Source organism: Paralichthys olivaceus, chromosome 13, assembly GCF_024713975.1.
Source record: "Paralichthys olivaceus isolate ysfri-2021 chromosome 13, ASM2471397v2, whole genome shotgun sequence".
NCBI lineage: Eukaryota > Metazoa > Chordata > Actinopteri > Pleuronectiformes > Paralichthyidae > Paralichthys > Paralichthys olivaceus.
Genome location: NC_091105.1, coordinates 8471413 through 8486524, shown reverse-complemented (window position 1 = coordinate 8486524; position 15112 = coordinate 8471413). Strand labels below are relative to the sequence as shown.

Genomic DNA, 15112 nt, shown 5'->3' with positions numbered 1-15112 from the left:
TTTACTTTGTCATGTAATGGTCCACAGAGGCAAATATTAGATACATAAATTACTGCTAATTATTTTCTTTTGTTTACCTCCTACTACCATATTAGATTATTAATAATTATTGAAACAAAACCCTGTCTAGACTTGCCTATATTCTGTTGCTATTTAATATGATTTTACTTTCCATCCGTTTGTTACCATCATGCTTGTTTGACGTCTAATACATTTATTGTGACATTATTGTCTCCTCCTCTGCTGAGAGACAGCTGTCGAAAAATCTAGACTTTATACAAAACCACATGTATTTTTTAAACTCTTATTTTTCTTGAGTGGCACAGTTGTTCAGTGGGTCTCACAGTAAGAAGGTTCCCGGTTCGAATCTGTGTTGAGTTTGCATGCTCTCCCTGTTTTCCTCCCACAGTCCAAAGACTGGGGTGACTCCACATTGACCATAGGTGTGAATGTGAGTGTGAATGGTTATTTGTCTCTACATGTTGACCTTGTGATACGATGGTGGCCTGTACAGGGTGAACTGCTTCTCGCCCACTGTCTCTCTCACAGTCCCCTTATATATCAAGTAGATGACTAACTGGAGCTTTTGTGATGACGAAAACTTGTGCACTTACAATAAGTCATTACCACTTCCATATTCTGAAGAAAATAAATAGGTCATGTTTTGATTGTTTCTTCAAGCTTGCTTTTATTACACTCACCTGTAAGTGTCTGAATAACCATTCTCCTTATGTACAGAGAATATCTATGGAAAACTAAAACATGTCCTAAAGCCTCAATTGAGCATCCATCTTTTCAATTTGAGAAACTGATCATCCACAAAACTTGACACTAACTGGGACCTTAAACATCTTCATCTTGAGTTGAAGCAGTTTTTAAAAGAGGGATCAGTCATATGGTCATGAATCTGCTCTGATACTTATCACTGAGTTTTATGGTCACATTGTTTTATTTGTAGTATGTTTAGTTTTGCGTATGTTTAGTGTTTTTTAAGCCCATCAATAGTAAGAGTTGTTGCAAACTAGTTGGTTTATTCGTCACTTCACGAATTAGTTAACATACAAAATAAATAAAGCAGAAAAGATTGTTTATGGTTGAACAAGTTGACAGATGCAACTTGTGACACGCAGACTTGGCTTTAATTTGAAAGCTCAAAAGAATTGGGATCCAGTGTCTTTAACAACTTGAACCCAGATCTTTATTTGTTTTTTTACCTAAGAGTTCTCCAGTTTTAATCTTGAAAAGAAAGTCTTAGTCAACCCATCAAATGATAACAAAGTGCACAATGTCTCTTTATTCTCTTCCAGTCTCCATGTCAAGCCTTTTGTAACAGACTCTTAACCTCTGTGCCCTCACACACTTTTTTTGGAAATGAATAATCCGTGTGCTTATCTGCACACAAACAACAGCGGGGGAAATGAGTCACAGATGCAAGACGGGTCGGTGCTTTGGAGGGACGGTGTGGACGGGGAGAGGAAGAGGGACGGAGAAGGCAAAGAGATGGATGTTGTTGATGGGACGACAGCAGCTACAGATATAAACCATCACCACAGGGGGTCAGCAGACAAACACAAGTTCAATTCTCTGGGCTACCAGGCAAGTGTCACAGCGCAGATCTGACATTTACAGTGATGACTTCAAACATGCACAATTAATCAAGTACAAGTTAGAGGTGTTTAGTTTTCATATTTCCATTTTATGCAACTTTACACTATTGATTTGTTTTTCATGTTTTCATACAGAACATTTGAACAGCTTCTCACACATGATGCATAGTTTTTATTTATCTGCTGATGATTCTGCACATTTAACAGCTCAACACTTCATGAGCTAGAACGGCACTGAGTGTATACATGTGAATGTCTAGTTCTTATAGTAAAAATATAAAAGAAAAAGGAAGTGCAATGATTCATTTGTTGTAAATCATAGTTCCTCTGCAAACATGAAATGCGTCACTTGAAATGTGCAAATGTTTAACTTTCCAGAGGCGGACCAAGCAGAAGGTGGTGACTGACTTTGCAACCGTGAGTAAAGGAACGTCTGCAGCAACAAGGCCCAGAGCAGCACTGAGACAGGTTCTGTTCAACCAGGGAGTGTCCTCTGACAAGAACCCTGCGTCTGAGGTATTACGCCACCTCCTGCTCGTCACACTACATGCTGACATGCTAACATGGTCCACCCACTCAAACAACTGCAGCAATCTGTTCTGCTTCACTGGCATTTTTTTGTAACAACCTACCACAACTATTGTGTACAACTGTTGATCATCACTTCTAAGTGATTAGTAATTCACTAATACATCAAATGTTCTATTTTTTCTGTCTCTCAGGAGCGAGGTCAGCTGGATGTGTTGAAACAGGATCTGGAGGCGTATGCCGTGCCAGTCAGTCTGAGGTGGAAATGGAAGGAGGAGAGTAGAGGAACAACACTGGAGAAGAACTGGACAGATATAGTTCACTCTCATTCAGTACGGGCGCTTTCTTTTTGTGAAGAATTTCAAAAACAAACATTAAACACTGAATTTATTCTAATAACAACTATTACCTTTCAAGCTAAAGCCTGATGAAGTTCAAATCTTTGTGCCATAGACCTCCACTGTTTCTCACTGGGCCTTAAAGTCCACATCCAAAAGAAGTCCCCCAAAATGCACCTTACTTACTTTTCAAATGATTATTTTCTAATGATTATTCTGTTCTATTCTATTCTATTTCTTAAATCTAGATTTATGTCTCTAGGAATTATTAATTAATTAATTAATTAATTCTAAATTAATGCAACACACAGCTTGATAAAGTGAGAGATGAACTAACGCCTTGTTCTTTTCATGGAATTTGATCACATTAGTAGTTTATCATCACTTTCTTTGTTGCATCTCCTGCTGTTACTGTAAAATTCACACTCAGTGTTTACATCTGGAATCGTCTCTAACGATTGTCTCCTTTTCCTTCTCTTCCCTCCTGCTCTTCTCCCCATTTTCCTGCTCAGACTATGTCGAAGATGCAGAGACATCAGCACGAGGCATTGTGGGAGTTGGTCCACACTGAACTCACGTACATCAACAAGCTAATTATCATCAAAGATGTAAGATGTCACTTTGAATCATGTCATGTGAATGACGTGTGTCAGAGACGATGAGGGATTTTCCGCAGGATGTTTTTTTAACAGAGCTGTGTTCACCTCTCACAGTTGGTTGTTGCAGCTCTTGTCAACCTGCAGCAGCGAGGATTTCTCCTGGAGGTCAGTCACTGAGAACACACAACCTACAGGCCTCTTTTCCACTGCACTGACACACACTGACTGCCACAGTGAGAACATCCTCTCGAGCTGACACAAACATACACTGCAGATGGAAAATGTGGCAGCACACATTTCCACTGAGTAGGTGGAAAATATCACAAAGCAGAGGAGTTTAACTTTAACACAAGGGTTTTTTAAAAATGTTTTGTCTCCCCCCGGTGACAGGTGCACCCTCAGCTGCTTTTCTCCAACCTCCCCTCCATCCTCAGTGCACACCAGCTTTTCTGGCAGGAGGTGATTTATCCCATGTTACAGGAAGTCCGCCGGACAGGGCAGCCCTTTGACCCCATGAGGTTAGAGGCTGGTTGTCTGCAGGTAAGACCTCACTGTCTGCAGGATATATTCCATACATATTCATGATTGTGCAAAGGAAACCAACTAAGCAGTTCCAGTATAGCTCTCTGAACAGCAGGGTATTAGGGGGAATTGCAGGTAGATGTAGATTGAGTATTTTCTGCTACGACTGAGTCCTCCTGGTAACAGTGCAGGCCTTTCACTTATAATTTGTATTTTCAGCATTGCTGTTAATCATCTTTTTTTTTGGCCCCCAGTTCCATGAGCGCTTCTCCTCCTATCAGCACTACTGCTGGGAGGAGGAAAACAACCTGGAGTTCACACGCAGGCAGATGGAGAGCAACCCGCATTTCCTCACGTATGTTCAGGTACAGTGAGGCAGCGTCTGCCTGCACGACACGCAACGCTAACAAACATTTAACTGAGGATTAAAGTTCACAAGCATACACTGAATTATTTTTATTGACTCAACTATTATTGGAGCCTCCTGTGTGGTTTATGGTGTTTTCACCACAGCCACATATATTGATGGACAACCACACGTCACAATAACATAAAGGATTTCTTGCAGTGATCTTTTAATGCAGAAAACAATCATTTAAAATGATTTATGCAAACATCTATATAAGCAAATATTGTATCTGACAATATTTTCAATGCTGTCTTGTGTGGAGAACCAGGTAACACTACTATACACAGTTTATGTGTTAACATCTCTTGCTGTTCACACCCTGAGTGGGAGGTGTTATGTTTTTGTTTTGATATGAGGAGATGCTGTCGGTGAGCGCTGAAGAGTCTGGACGTCAGAATAATTTGAATCTCACTTTCTTTGTTTTTTTAGTGGTGTGTGGAATTTTTTTCGTCGAAGCTGTGAGGTATTAGACTATTCTGTCACCCACCAGAACGCTGGAGGAGAATGGAAGATGTTTTTCAGATGTAATTTTCCAGTGAATCAAGAAGCCAGACAAAAAGTGTAAAACAAACAAAACAATCTGCAGGACTAGATTCACATTAATCTACTGCAAGATGCTGTTTGGCACTGTTTTAAATTCATTACAGATGATTTAGATTCTGTTATATTTACCATTTCATATTTACCAATAAGCAGTCTCCATGAAGTTGAAGCTGAGTTTTTGTGTTTTTGTTCCGTCTCCCAGTGGGTGGAGACTCATCCTCAGTGTGAGCGGATGCGGCTTGGGGACATGCAGGCCAAACCCCATCAGAGGATCACAAAATACCCCCTGCTGCTGAAAGCTGTGCTCAGAAACACCCAGGACCCTCATGTACAGCACACGCTCAGAGGCATGGTGAGGATCTGACACGAGTAAACCATGTAACCTGTTTGTCTTCTGCAGAGCAACAAAAGTCTTTCTAACCGTCTGTCTTTTTTTCAGCTGTCCAGTGTAAACAGCTTCCTGGAAAGTATCAATGACTACCTGAAGCTCAAAGATGAGGAGCTCGCTCTCTCCATCTCTGCTCAGAGGGTGGAGGGGTATGAGGTGGAAGGAATAAGTGAAGAAATTGACAAGGTAATATGTCACATTCTTGAAAACACACTAAGGGGAGATTTGTGTGTTTGTGTGTGTCACCCGCTCTAACATGATGATTACTGTGATGTTTTCCCGTGACGGATTTCCTCGACAGCATGTCCGAGAGATCTGCCAGTTTGACCTCACTTGCCCGGTCAGAGGAGTTGGTCCTGGAGTCGTACGCAGGCTGCTGCTGGAGGAGAACTTGAAGATTCGCGACAGAAAAGACAACAAGGTGAGCCAAGCCTGTGGACTCACTGTACTACGTTTAAATCTGTCTCTTCAGAGCCTCCTTTTCATCCCTTTTTTACTTGCTTGTGTTTCCTTGGACATGGTATCATGCAGCTGGAGGTGGTGGCTCTACTTTTCTCAGATGTGCTTCTAATGACCAAAGTCCAGAAGAAAGGAGAGCGGCTGAAAGTGGTTCGACCTCCTCTGGCCCTGGACAGAACTTCCTGCATAGCACTGAAAGACGGCTGTGAGTATTACTTTCCTGTAGAAACTGAGCCAGGTGTATTCTAGTCAGATATATCATAAATCCCTTTTTAAAAATTCTCCTCTTCTCTCAGGTTCATTTGTTCTTGTGGAGGTTGGTGAACTTCAGAGTGCTATGAATGTCTACATCTTTTCAGCCAGCACCTCAGAGAGCTGCTCCACATGGGTCTCCACCATCCACCAGGCCAAGGTAAAAACTGATATTGCTGATCAAAGCTTATGTCTTAGCAACAATAAAGCAACACCAGCAGTGTAACTCATGTTTCCTGGAAAGTTAATCCCCACAAGTGTTGGTGAGCTGACTTTTCCCTCCAGCACCATTTCTGTGCTGGTGAAGCGTGAAGCGTCTCAACAATGTTGTATAGACTGTTCTTAAAGATGTGTCTCCACTTCCTCCCACTATTCAGAAATGAAACCGAAATATCTATGATAAGAACACTGTCATCTTGCCTATTTGGATTTAATTAAATTTTTCTATTTTACTTTATCAGGGAACACTGGCGGACCGGAGAAAGATAGAGACCAACAGACAAATGGAAAACTGGAAGAACCAACTGGAGACAAAATCTATCAAAGAAACCAAGATGGATAATATGGAGACAAGAAACCAACATTTTGTGGATCAACTTGATGAGGAAATGATCATGCAGCAGTCAATAAATGGGATGTTGGCGTCAAAAGAAGCAGAGGGAGCGTATCTGTATCAACCTGCAGATGAAGTTAGCACTAACAACACTGGAGTAACTGTTTGGGTTACCCAGGCCAGCGACAGTAATCGTAATCAAGGGGGTAAGAGCTTTGCTGTTCAGCAACAAACAATCAAAGAATATGAATGGATAGAAATGGGAATGAGAGGCGATCAAGATGGGAACCCCACAGAGGAAGAAGAGAAAGTAGTCGAGACTCAGATGACAAAGGACCGAAGGGTGACCTTTCACCACAGACCACAGTCTGCCCCAAATCTGGATCTTTTCACTCATAGAGCTGCCGAAGATTCATTAAGATTCAATACAAATGGACCACACAATCTTTTGATAGGTGGATTACCAGATGTTGACTACCCAACAAATGAACGTAGCCCTTCACCATTTTCCTACCAACAAACCACGTCCAGGGAAAGGCCCGGGCTTCAGAGACGACTGGGAGAAAGAGGGATATCAACAGGGAGAGATTTCCTGTCTGTGAACCAGGATGTGAGAAAGTTCAGTAAAAGCCACTCTGGAGACATCCAGACATCTCCAGAGGTTTGGGAGTTCACAAAAAATTTGAAGTCACCCGTGTTACGGAGGAGGAGACCACTCAACATGCATCAGGCACCCACCACTCGGACGTCCAAGCAGTTCTCCCAGGGCTCAGGAGAGGCTTGGACAGCCTCCGCTTCCAACTCTGAATCAGACTACAGCCTAAACAGTAAGAGAAACTCTGTTCCTTCTGATAAAAGCTCAATTTCACACCGGGTGCTCAAGCTGGGCTCCCTGAAGCCCAACCAAGGCATGTTTTGGAACATGCATGGTCGATCCTCTCCAGATCCCCAAACATTGTCGGAGCCTGAGTCTGAACTGAGCTTCTACAGCAGAAAGCCCAAAATGAAAACCCAAAGGAGTGCTTCAATCCCTAACATTATAATTGAAGGGGGGCATGGTCTTAGTCTGAACCCCACCAACCTGTACACTTTACCTCAAACCCAAGATATACTTTTTCCTATCCCAGGATATTACCCTATCGGACACCCTTCTCCTCTGGATGGCCTTCTGGAAAGAGCCAATGAGAGAAAGAGGGATCGAAATTTGAAAAAGGCCAATTTGAGGTCAAGATATCCTTCTACCTCCCCCTCGTTTTCCACCACTCCTTCACCATCACCCAGTGATGGAGACAGAGACACAGAGTGGGAGGAGGAGGTGGAGCTGATGAGACACCGGGCCCTCACAGTGAGTAAAGGATGGAAAGAGCAGCTGGTGGACGGAGATGAAGACGATAACAGAAACAGGTTAGTATGACAAAAAGTGCTGTAGCTAATCATTAATTATGTGATTTGTTAACATGTTAAGGAAATGTATTATATTTGCTGGATGGAGAATATTTTCACTACAATATAAACAAAAAAAAACAAATACCACATTTCATAGAAGACATTAGTGGCCAGAAATATACCCGCAGTTTCAAAAAAACATGTAAATACCACATCGTTCATAAAAATGACTGAATATGACTCAATGAATCATCATAATTAATTTTACCAATAGAGTAAAAAATATAAAAATTTAGATTTACCAATCAAGGCTCGAGTGGAACAACAAAAACCCTGAATGCCACTTCTTTTTTTGAAGATACATTTAAAATGTCACATTTTCAAAAGATTAAATGTCTCCACAAACATGCAGGGCTTCTCTCATAAATGCTGTAGATACATTATGGTTAGGATTATTATTATTATTGCTCTGAGTTGGGTCATTTCTTTTTAAGCCTGTCAAATCTTTGCCACTGAAATTAGTTTTCACTGAAGAGTAGTTTGGTCATATAGAGACTGTTCTGTAACGGAAACTAAAAAATGTCTGTGTAGGTACTTTAACTGTTTATTTAAAACAGTTCTATGGTTTAGTGTTCTATAGTGTATTATGTTATTTTTTACTTTTTGGCAAGATGAAAATTATTGTTTTCATTTAGTCCATGCACTGATGATAATTCAATTTAAATCTATTATCCATCTTCACGTATAAGGAGAAGCAGTGGTGGACACTTACAGCATTTATCAGTGGATAGAACAGGGGCATAATAAATGTTATAAGTAATATATAATGACTTCTCTCTTTTTCTTTAGCGTTGCCTTTTCAGAAGGTGTAAATGTGGACTGGCCAGGCTGGTGCTTTGACGACAACGAAGTCATGGATTATTTACAACCTCGAGATGAAGGACTTCTGGAGGGCATCAGTCGATCTCTGGCCTTATTGCATTGTCATGACATTTCTGAGCAAGAAGAAGGGGAGTGCAGTCAGGTGTAGGTCTAATACTGACCCACAACTAGACTGCAAATCACTGATGTGAGGTCACACAAATGGCGGACGTATTAAATTAAATTAAAATCAGGAACATTTTAGGCTTTTTATGAAAATAATATAAAAGATGTGTCTGGATGTAGCAGCTCAGCAACATCTTCATTCTGAATGTATCATGGCTGTTATTAATGTATAATAATGTGATATTTTTACATACATAGTAGTGGACAGTGTTTTTCTAAAATAACGAAACATTTTTTACAAATGACTATATTTAATGTAAATCACCAGCAATTCCCCCTCTCATCGGAAAACTTTTGATTTTACATAATGTATAGAAAAAAACAGATTAATTTCTGTAAAATGCACTTTATGTATATAACATTATTTCCAATGTGTAATACATGTGTCTATACATGCAAACAAATCCTCACTGAACAATAAAAAATATTTACAGCTCAAACAACATGGTAACATAGAACATTTCATTTACATTTTTATTCATACAGTGACAACAGTACTGCTACAACGTCTGCTCGTAAAGTATTTAAACAACCTGTGCAAACAAAAGTTTCCCAACATAATCATAGTCTATAGAAGACAGATTTCTTTACTTTTTCACTCGGTTCCTTTCTCTCTCCTCCTGCTCATTGGAGATGGTATGAATAATCGCCTCCAGTGCAGGGTACTGAAAGATGTTTTGCTTCTGTGGAGCGGAGAAAAAGAGATGCAAATGTATTAGACTTAAAGAAGCACAAAGAATTAAGTATTTAATGTATGGTTGCCCATTTAATTCATTTCAGTTCAATTTATTCTTGAACTCATTTTTAGTTATTAATTTATGCAAATTATTTTCTGGAATCTCATCCCAAAGCAGAGACTATAATCACCCTTATTTCCATGTCATGGAAAATAATTGTAAGGAATTTGGAAGCTCGTCAGGAAACAAGTCAATGGGGGTTAAATTTGAGAGTTTTTGAATGAACCATGGATCTTTACCCTTCGGTGGTTCTTGTACATCTGAGCCAGAATCAGCAGCAGAACGAGGAGGAGAAAACTGAGCCCGACCACAGCAGCGGTGTTCTTTGAGAAACCAGAGGATTTTTGTCCACTGAAACCACCTGTGAAGAAAAACAACAGAGAAAAATCAGACTACATTTTATAAAAGAAAATCAAGTATGTTATCAGAACAAAATCAAGAGGAGACAACTTACTCATCATTGGAACATGGTACGTTATGTTTCCTAAAATGCCTTCTTTGCCTGAGAACCGACATGCCCATGTGCCCCAGCTCTCCTCTGACAACTGGCTGATACTCAGAGTCTTCCCCTTGTGGATGGACCCGAAGACCTGGGTGCCATTGAGATCATAGGTCACGCGAACCCATTCGTATTCAGTGACCTTGCTCGTGTCGGACAGTTGGCAGGTCAGTGTCACGGAGGCTTTTTTCTTTGACAGGACACTGCTTTCAACTGAGAGAGAAAAAATCAAGACAATAAGATATATTGTAGTTGGTGAAAGAAAATATAGATTCAGGGGATTTTTACTTTGAGCTTCAACTGAATCCACGTAAACTTACTTTTGGCAACGACAAGCTGGAGGTTTCGAACCAGCCTTTGTCCTTGTACGGTCCCAGAGCATCTGTACCTGCCCTCATCCTTAAAGTCGACCTCTCTCAAACCGGCAGATTTATCCCAGGGAAGCTGAGAGGACAGCGAGGATGAAGAAAAAGAGGAAGGTAGGCGGCTGGGGCTAGCTTTATTAAGAGACCCAGGCTGCAGTTTCTCCCAGAGTGGTGAGGAGGGGATCATCCCAGAGGAGAAGACACAGGGGAGTGTGGCTGCAGATCCCACAGCAGCGTACACCTTGGTGTCATCAGATGGTGGTTGGAGGATTCCTTCAAATAGAGAAAAGAAGCTAATTTCAAGTACATCTGCATTGACATAATACGATGCACAGCAGCAGACATTTTTTCTCAAGCATCTCACCGCTCACTGACAGAGTTGCTGAAGCTCGGCCTTCTTTGCCCCTGTAGCCCACCACACAGGTCCATTTCCCCGTCAGCCTCGCAGATGCCTTTTCCTTCACGAGGCTTTTAAAGGTCTCTCCCGGTGAGATGATTTCAGTCTTACGTGGAAATTGACTGTCGTTCAAAAACCACTGCGCAGCAGTAACCTCATTAAATCCAGGAGTCACCGTACAAGTGACTGAAACGTCTCTCCCCGACATGACAACCAATGGAGAGATGGACACTATGTTGGACACAGAGGAGGACGAGATTAATGACATTCATATTATCACACAACATCTTGTAAAGACATGAGAGCCCTTAGTTCATGGATTGTTAAGGGTTTTATATCCTGATAAGGTTTTTAACTCATTTTCTCAGCATGTAATTAAGCTTACCTGGTGGAGTTACTAGTTTGTCTTGGCATGGCTTTCATAAGAGATGAATCTTCTGTGATTATTTAGCTGCAGTGCATTTATATATTTTTTATATATATAAGATAGACTTTCTTCATCCCACACTGGGGAAATTTGGAATTTTTTTCCATCAAGATCCAAAACGAAAATGTTGTTAAAGACCCATACATCATCCTTCCATCAATTTTTGTGGTGACCCCTCAATTTTTGTGTAATCTTGCAAACGACATAATTTAATTAGCGGAGGTAAAAATTCTGTTTTTCAATATTTTTATTACCTGTAATGATTCTGAGCAGGACCATGGTTTCAGCATGTATGCCTCCATCATCCACTCTGCAGGAGTAAACTCCTCCATCCTCCTCCGTCACACTGATGATTTGCAGGCTGTAGTCGCCTTTTTCAAACTGAGTGTGGGGGCATCGCACACGCTGAAACCCTTTTTGTAACCAGCTAGAGCCCCACAACTGCACACCGCTCTTCTGCTTCATCCAGACGGTACTGTGGTAAGAGATGGCACAGTGTCATCTGCGTACAGACACATATGGATGCGTGAAGTAGAAAGGGCATAGTTGTGTCTTACCCTTTGTTGGCTTTAACCCAGAAGATGGCTGGAGAAACACTGGATGTGGGGCTGTATTTACAAGGTAGTACAGCCAGAGAGCCTTTTTCAGCAAACACCTCTGTCACCTCACACTGAACTCCTGGGGAATAAACAAACAAAATTAGTTTCAGAAAGTTTTAAAAAAGTATTTTATAGCCACTTAGTGTTAAAAAGAAAATGTATAATTACCTCTCATGAGAAAGGTGATCAAAATAAAGATGAAACACTCCAACAACATAATTGAGCTGTTCAAATGAAGCTTCACAGTACACTTGCTTGAATGTGCTTATAATGTGTTTTCCTGACTTGTCTGAGGCAGTATATATATACGAGGACGTGGGCGCTGATGGGGGCGGAGTGTTTGGTAGTTTCTCTGCAGCTCACGTGACTTCAGCTACAGGCCTCATGTGGTCTGACTCTGTCAGCCTGGAAACTATAAGACAGATGCAAACAGGGAGACCCACTTTCTCCCACGGATTCTCTTTGTTTCATCGAGTTTCCTACTTCACAGCAAATACATTGTGTAACAGCACATAACATAATCTGATTTGACCATACTCAAGTTAAAGTGAGTTGAGGGACTGTGAATGGAGACATCTGAAAGACAAGCTGACGTTTATTTGTTCAGGTTTTTCCACCAGATAAACATGATCTACATTTTCATGCTTCTTCACACTCTGTGGATGTGACTTGTTTACAAATATCTCCTGTGTCATTCAAGCTGTAGCTGTTTCTCTGAAACTGAGATACAAAACTGCCACGCCGAATACCTCGGCTACTCCTCCGTCACTGCCAGTTATAGCGGTGTTTACTATCAGTTATATCACGTAACACATCCCTCCATTCGCATTTCTTTGTTTTCATTGTCGTCAATTCTTATAGCACAACCACCTCAAAAGAAACAGACTCACTCCACCAGGCAAACATCGATTGAATTCCTTTATGCAAGCATATTTCTTCAAGATTAGATCCTTAAGATATTAGATAAACTACTGCAGACTTGTCTTACGCCTGCTGTTATCTCAATATATGGTTTCATGATATAACAGTATCATCAATTTTTAAGTTTCAACAACATTTTACTTTGAGTCCCCCTTAAGCAGTGTACGTCATAAATGATGTATAGCTAAATATCACATATTGAACACAAACATAAGCGTTTACTTCTCAATTTGTCAACAACTACGACTTCTCCTGTGGACGCACATCAGTGGACGATAAAGTTAAACATAGTTAAACATCCTTTTAAAGTCATAAATTAAAATACTGCTCAGTAACTGGAAAATGTCATTTTTGAAGAAAGTGTGAGGGTCAGTAATATTTTTTATTGTAAAATGATGTTCACAAGTCATTCATACATCCATCTATCTATCTATTCATCCATCTACCTATCTATCCTGAAAATGATCAGATAGAATGAACACAGATGAAACACCTGAAAGTGTGTGGGTGAAACCTCAGATATGTTTATTCATTAGGTGGAGAGATTTTCCTTGGTATCAGAAATGTGACTGATAGTGTGATTTCAATCTTTTCATCTCCTCCATCCTTCCATCCACACCTCCTCCACACAACTTTTCATACATTATTTCAGATGTTTCAGATTGTGGCTTCAAGTCAGACAGATGGTTCAGTTATTGTCAGTCAGTGTCAGTGTCAGTGTTTGTGTCAGTGTCAGTGTTTGTGTCAGTGTCAGTGTCAGTGTCAGTGTTTGTGTCAGGGGGCATGTGTGCATCACTCTAAGTGAAGTGGTCTTTCCTCAAGCTGATGCTTAGTCACCACTACTGTATCTGAATATAAGGTGAAAGGAGTGTGAAGGAAAATGCCCCTCACATGGAAACAACCGAGCACAAGGGCTTGTAGAAATGCAGATGAATGTGTTGATAAAGACAAGCTTGGAAAATAATCAAATTTCTTCTGTACTTCACAAGTGAGTAGTTTGCTCCTGTGCCAAGTTCTGAATTATCTCAGACAATAGCAGAGAAAAGTCAGTTTTCTAATCTGACCTCAGCTTTAAGCTTCAGTAAGTAATAGAACACTTTCTGAATTATTCTGAGTACTGCTGTGGTTGATTTTAAATAACTAAAATGATTGGTTCATGGTATTTTATTCAGTGTGTGTAGGTGACGGTATGTAATGTTCCACTGAGTTTTACTGGCAGAGGAAGCAAAGCACAGAAAAAAATTATCTGCCGCGAAGCGCTATTAAATTCTCATGTCAGCATTTTATTCAGAGCTGATGGTGAGACGTGAGATCATGTTGTACAGTGGAGTGCAAAGCAGAACGGCACAACACAACCAATCACAACAGCATTATTTTAAATGTACACAATTGCAATCAGCAAGACTCTTTGCTGATGGACACGTTGTCCATGTGTTTGAGTATTTACTGTTGTGTTTTTATATTTGCCAAGGTGCTTTGTTTGTGATTTGTACCTCAAGACCACATATGCTTGTGTATCTAAATGCAAAAACTAAAATAGAAGTGTGCAACAACATAAAAGAAAAGTTGTTTTCCATAATATGCATTAGATTTGATACTCTATGAGAACTAGTGCATCTTATTACCTGAGATGAGGGATGGATTCAGAATAATACATCTGTGTTATCTTTCCCCTCATAGACACACTAAATTACTTTCACTTTACTATTTACTGTTGCCTTATTTTTATCCTTTACGCAAGGATTTGCAAATGTAAAAGTAAAATTGGTAAAATTGGTAAATAAAATAGTTCAAACACTCACACTACACTTAAAGTAAGTCACGAATCTTTCTCTGCACAGACTGTTGCAGTGTGTAATGTTAAAGCTGAATGGAATTTACAGTTTAATGATGTTTTGTCTGGTTTAAATTTCCACATGCTCATTGACGTCTTTGCAAGAATGAAATGAAAACAAAGATCAGTTTTACTGCACTTGTTTCTTTGAAAATGACAAATATTCCATAGAGCTCTATACAACACTAAGACTGAAACTATTGAAATGTGTGTTTGTGTATGTGTCAAAGCCTTGAGCAATGATTTAACTGATCCTTCTGTGACACACTGAAACTGACAAGATGCCCCAACTAGACTTTGCTTTGTATTTAATAAGCTTATGGTATTACCAATGAAAAATGTTGATGGGAAAATAGAGATAAATGTAAAAGAGTAAAATGTACACTATCTCCCTAGAAAATGTTGTAAAGTAGATTTGTATGATGTAACAAATCATGGAAATACTCAAGTAAGGTACAAGTATCTTATGACCAAACTTACAAGGAAAATGACATACATCAGTGTGGCAATAACTACCTAAAATTATAACAAAACCATCTTTGAGAAAGATTTACGTGTTTAGTTTGGTGCATGTCCCATCCATTAACATGTAGAAGGTGGGATTTATTATCTACACTGCACCCAGCCAACCAGGTGGCGATCAAGATACTTTAGATTCACTTTTGGGGACTAGTCATGTCATCCATGTTTATTTACAGTTTA

General features: G+C 40.1%; 2 protein-coding genes across 2 annotated transcripts; one reads left to right on the top strand and one right to left on the bottom strand.

Moving 5' to 3' along the window:
* Positions 1 to 1961: 1961 nt before the first annotated feature.
* Positions 1962 to 9071, top strand: plekhg6 (pleckstrin homology domain containing, family G (with RhoGef domain) member 6). The gene is made up of 13 exons (XM_020092912.2): positions 1962 to 2123; positions 2330 to 2467; positions 2986 to 3081; positions 3187 to 3237; positions 3463 to 3612; positions 3849 to 3959; positions 4749 to 4898; positions 4986 to 5120; positions 5236 to 5355; positions 5466 to 5598; positions 5690 to 5805; positions 6107 to 7602; positions 8434 to 9071. Exons 1-13 carry the CDS (start codon positions 1962 to 1964, stop codon positions 8612 to 8614), a joined length of 3039 nt encoding a protein of 1012 aa, XP_019948471.2. The 3' UTR covers positions 8615 to 9071.
* On the bottom strand, positions 8863 to 11946 carry LOC109633061 (lymphocyte activation gene 3 protein-like). The gene is made up of 8 exons (XM_069537029.1): positions 11824 to 11946; positions 11614 to 11734; positions 11311 to 11531; positions 10597 to 10860; positions 10188 to 10505; positions 9823 to 10080; positions 9608 to 9729; positions 8863 to 9314 (listed from the first exon to the last, which is right to left on the bottom strand). Exons 1-8 carry the CDS (start codon positions 11870 to 11872, stop codon positions 9219 to 9221), a joined length of 1449 nt encoding a protein of 482 aa, XP_069393130.1. The 5' UTR covers positions 11873 to 11946; the 3' UTR covers positions 8863 to 9218.
* Positions 11947 to 15112: the final 3166 nt, after the last annotated feature.

Coding starts and splice junctions, on each gene's coding strand:
- plekhg6 (XM_020092912.2), top strand. CDS start 1,962: ATGTGCAAATGTTTAACTTTCCAGAGGCGGACCAAGCAGAAGGTGGTG. Junction 3,238..3,462: donor AGCGAGGATTTCTCCTGGAG/GTCAGTCACTGA, acceptor CCCCGGTGACAG/GTGCACCCTCAGCTGCTTTT. Junction 5,121..5,235: donor TAAGTGAAGAAATTGACAAG/GTAATATGTCAC, acceptor TTTCCTCGACAG/CATGTCCGAGAGATCTGCCA.
- LOC109633061 (XM_069537029.1), bottom strand. CDS start 11,872: ATGTTGTTGGAGTGTTTCATCTTTATTTTGATCACCTTTCTCATGAGA. Junction 11,735..11,823: donor GATCACCTTTCTCATGAGAG/GTAATTATACAT, acceptor TTTATTCCCCAG/GAGTTCAGTGTGAGGTGACA. Junction 10,861..11,310: donor CCTGCTCAGAATCATTACAG/GTAATAAAAATA, acceptor TGTCCAACATAG/TGTCCATCTCTCCATTGGTT.